We start from the raw sequence: 2,781 nt of genomic DNA, 5'->3' as shown, positions 1-2,781 counted from the left end.
TAGCACCGTTGTCTTCTATGTTAAGACACTTGCTCACTACTCCGTATTATTTTGTTGAAAAGTTGATCATAAAGCAAGACCATTTATATTTTATATTAATTGCTTTTTCTGGAATATACTCATCCTTTATTTTATCAAAATATCTTATTGTGTGAAGTAAGATCTAAGCTATACGTTTTAATAATGCAACCAAAGTGTTGCAATAGTATGAACTCGGTGTTGAAAGCCGATGAAATTATCTATTAACGCATTGTAATTGGAAAATTGCTCCACGGCTATATTCATAAGTTGCTAAGTTTATACATAAACGCATTAGTTTAGCAAGGAGCTTATTTGTAGACATCTTTGTCATTGGCAATAAATTATAGCTAGTACATTCTTAGTCGGATTAGCAAGAAATTTTCCATGACCCAAGACTTTCGTCATCATTATTCTCGCAATTTTTTTTTCCCAGTCGAAATTCAACCCATTGATGTCATGTCATCATTTAAAACTAAAAAGATGTCCTTAATTACCAAAAAAAGATGGTAAATCTACCACAATTAAAGGTATAGTAATTGACTTCTATAGCGTGTTATAAAAGATATATTATGGTGAATGTGTGAATACTTATAGTAGTTTATCACCTCCATTACCAAGACCTGGTTTCATCCCTAGTTTAATCTTCTTTTGGTAATTCGAAATTATACAACCTTTCGGTTGCTCGAAAAGCCTTCTTAATCACACCATTAAGCTCGATAGTGGTAGTATGCTCCTTATAACCTTTCCGTACATTCATATTAGTTATTAAACTATTAGTGTATGACACACATGAAAACCAAGTTTGATTCCATATAGTAATATATGATTAATTATAACAACTATTAGTATATGTGCTACTACAATTCTGTCCATGATTGATTGATTGTGCTAAATCATCACCATCCACCCTCCACTTAAAAGACTAGGTGCAAAATGACTTGTATGTATATGTCTACTCACCACATAAAATATGCATAAAGAATATACTTAATTCGAAAGAAAAAAAACTTGACATTGAAGTAAAGCCATGGCATAGAGTAAAATCTTTGGGCAAACATACAAATTAAACAAAAGTAACTTTTTTTATTAATCACAAACATGTAACAACGATATAGATGGTCAATATATCTATACATCCAACCAACTATAGTACTACGTGCATCGTTGTTTGTACTTTCATTATCGTTACTATAACAGTCATTAGATTCTCCAAATTCCCAATTTGCCCTCCCACTTACACTTGCTTCCTCTAGGATAGAATCAACATATTCCGACGTCGTTTCAGTCTGTTCCAAATTTTCTAAAGTTGCGGTAATTGTCACGTGCCTTACTACCTCCCATCCTTCTGATTCCCAAATTACTCCTGAAGTTGAAGCCAGTTGACAAATCCTCTGTTTAGCTTTTGAGCTTGAGTAATTTATATCCAAATTATTAATCTCGAACGTTGTTGATTCATTTGAAGAGCTCGAATCAGACCAATCAAATACGCATCTAGGTGAGAATTCAAATTTTTTGATCGGTGTTGGCGATGGAGTTGAGCATGATAACAAAAATGGGTGGTGGAGCAGTTGATCACAGCTCCACCTCTCATTTTGTTCCCGCTTCAGACAGTTATATACAAAATCAATCAAATCATTATATATTGGAGCTGAATTTTCCAGCTCCAATATTGGTAAATCGTCAGAATATCCAATTTGACGAAGTGTGTCAGCTCCTCTGTCTTGCCAAGCTGGCTTGCCAGTAATCATCTCAATGACTGTGCAGCCCAAGGACCACACATCAGATTCTGGTCCTTGATACTCCCCTCTAATAACTTCTGGGGCCATCCACAACGGGCTTCCACGTGTCCCTTCCCATGACCCGCCCAATTCAATAGCCGACCCAAAGTCTGCAAGCTTAGCCACACCAGGCACTTTGCCAATCAACACATTTTTTCCTTTCACGTCACAATGAACAATGTTTTTTCTATGAATATAGCTCAACGCTGACGTAATGCATCGTGTATAACTCCTAACATCCTCAATATCCATTTCCTTTGCCACGTCAGCAACAGTACCACCAGACATATACTCCATGTGTAAATTTCGATAAACAGTCGATTTCTCACACGTTTCATCGTCTCCTAAATACGTAACAACGTACGGACAAGACAAAGACTTCAATATCCGAATCTCGCTCTCCAAACACTTGACAAAATCCGTGTTCTTCTTTTTATCGACGGATTTCACGGCGAACATAGCATCCTTAACTTCATCAACAACCGCGAGACTAACTGTCCCAAATGACCCTCTTCCTATACAACTTTTTCGTACCCAATTGGGCTTATGGTCACTATTAGAATTGTACATTTTTTGTGTTTGTGTGTGTATGAGGTAATTGGATTATAAGGTAATATGAAATATCATATGTCATATGTGTGTGTATATATATAAGTGGGAATGTGAATAAAAAGATATATGGAATTGATGACGGCTGGTTTTGTGTTATCCTAATCTAGCTTGGAATTTATATATATTTATACAAGTACATACATACATGTGGATGATGTGTGTGAAGGTTACTTGGCAAAGTTGGGTTCATGTCTTTGAAATGTGCAAACCATGTGTACCGCTATAACTAATTTTATATTTATCAACAAACTTTCTAGGTACTTGTAGTCGTGGCAATTTCCTGAAATTTCTTAGATAACAAGTTAGAAAACTATCGGGTTGTGACATAGCAATTTCTTTTCTAACCTCACAATTTCTTTTACAACCAAAG

General features: G+C 35.5%; 1 protein-coding gene across 1 annotated transcript; it reads right to left on the bottom strand.

Moving 5' to 3' along the window:
• Window positions 1-977: 977 nt before the first annotated feature.
• Window positions 978-2,393, bottom strand: LOC122609271 (mitogen-activated protein kinase kinase kinase 18-like). The gene has a single exon (XM_043782327.1). It carries the CDS (start codon window positions 2,367-2,369, stop codon window positions 978-980), a length of 1,392 nt encoding a protein of 463 aa, XP_043638262.1. The 5' UTR covers window positions 2,370-2,393.
• Window positions 2,394-2,781: the final 388 nt, after the last annotated feature.

This window comes from Erigeron canadensis, chromosome 7 (assembly GCF_010389155.1).
Source record: "Erigeron canadensis isolate Cc75 chromosome 7, C_canadensis_v1, whole genome shotgun sequence".
In the NCBI taxonomy this organism is placed as follows: Eukaryota; Viridiplantae; Streptophyta; class Magnoliopsida; order Asterales; family Asteraceae; genus Erigeron; species Erigeron canadensis.
This window is presented reverse-complemented; position numbering and strand designations above follow the sequence as displayed.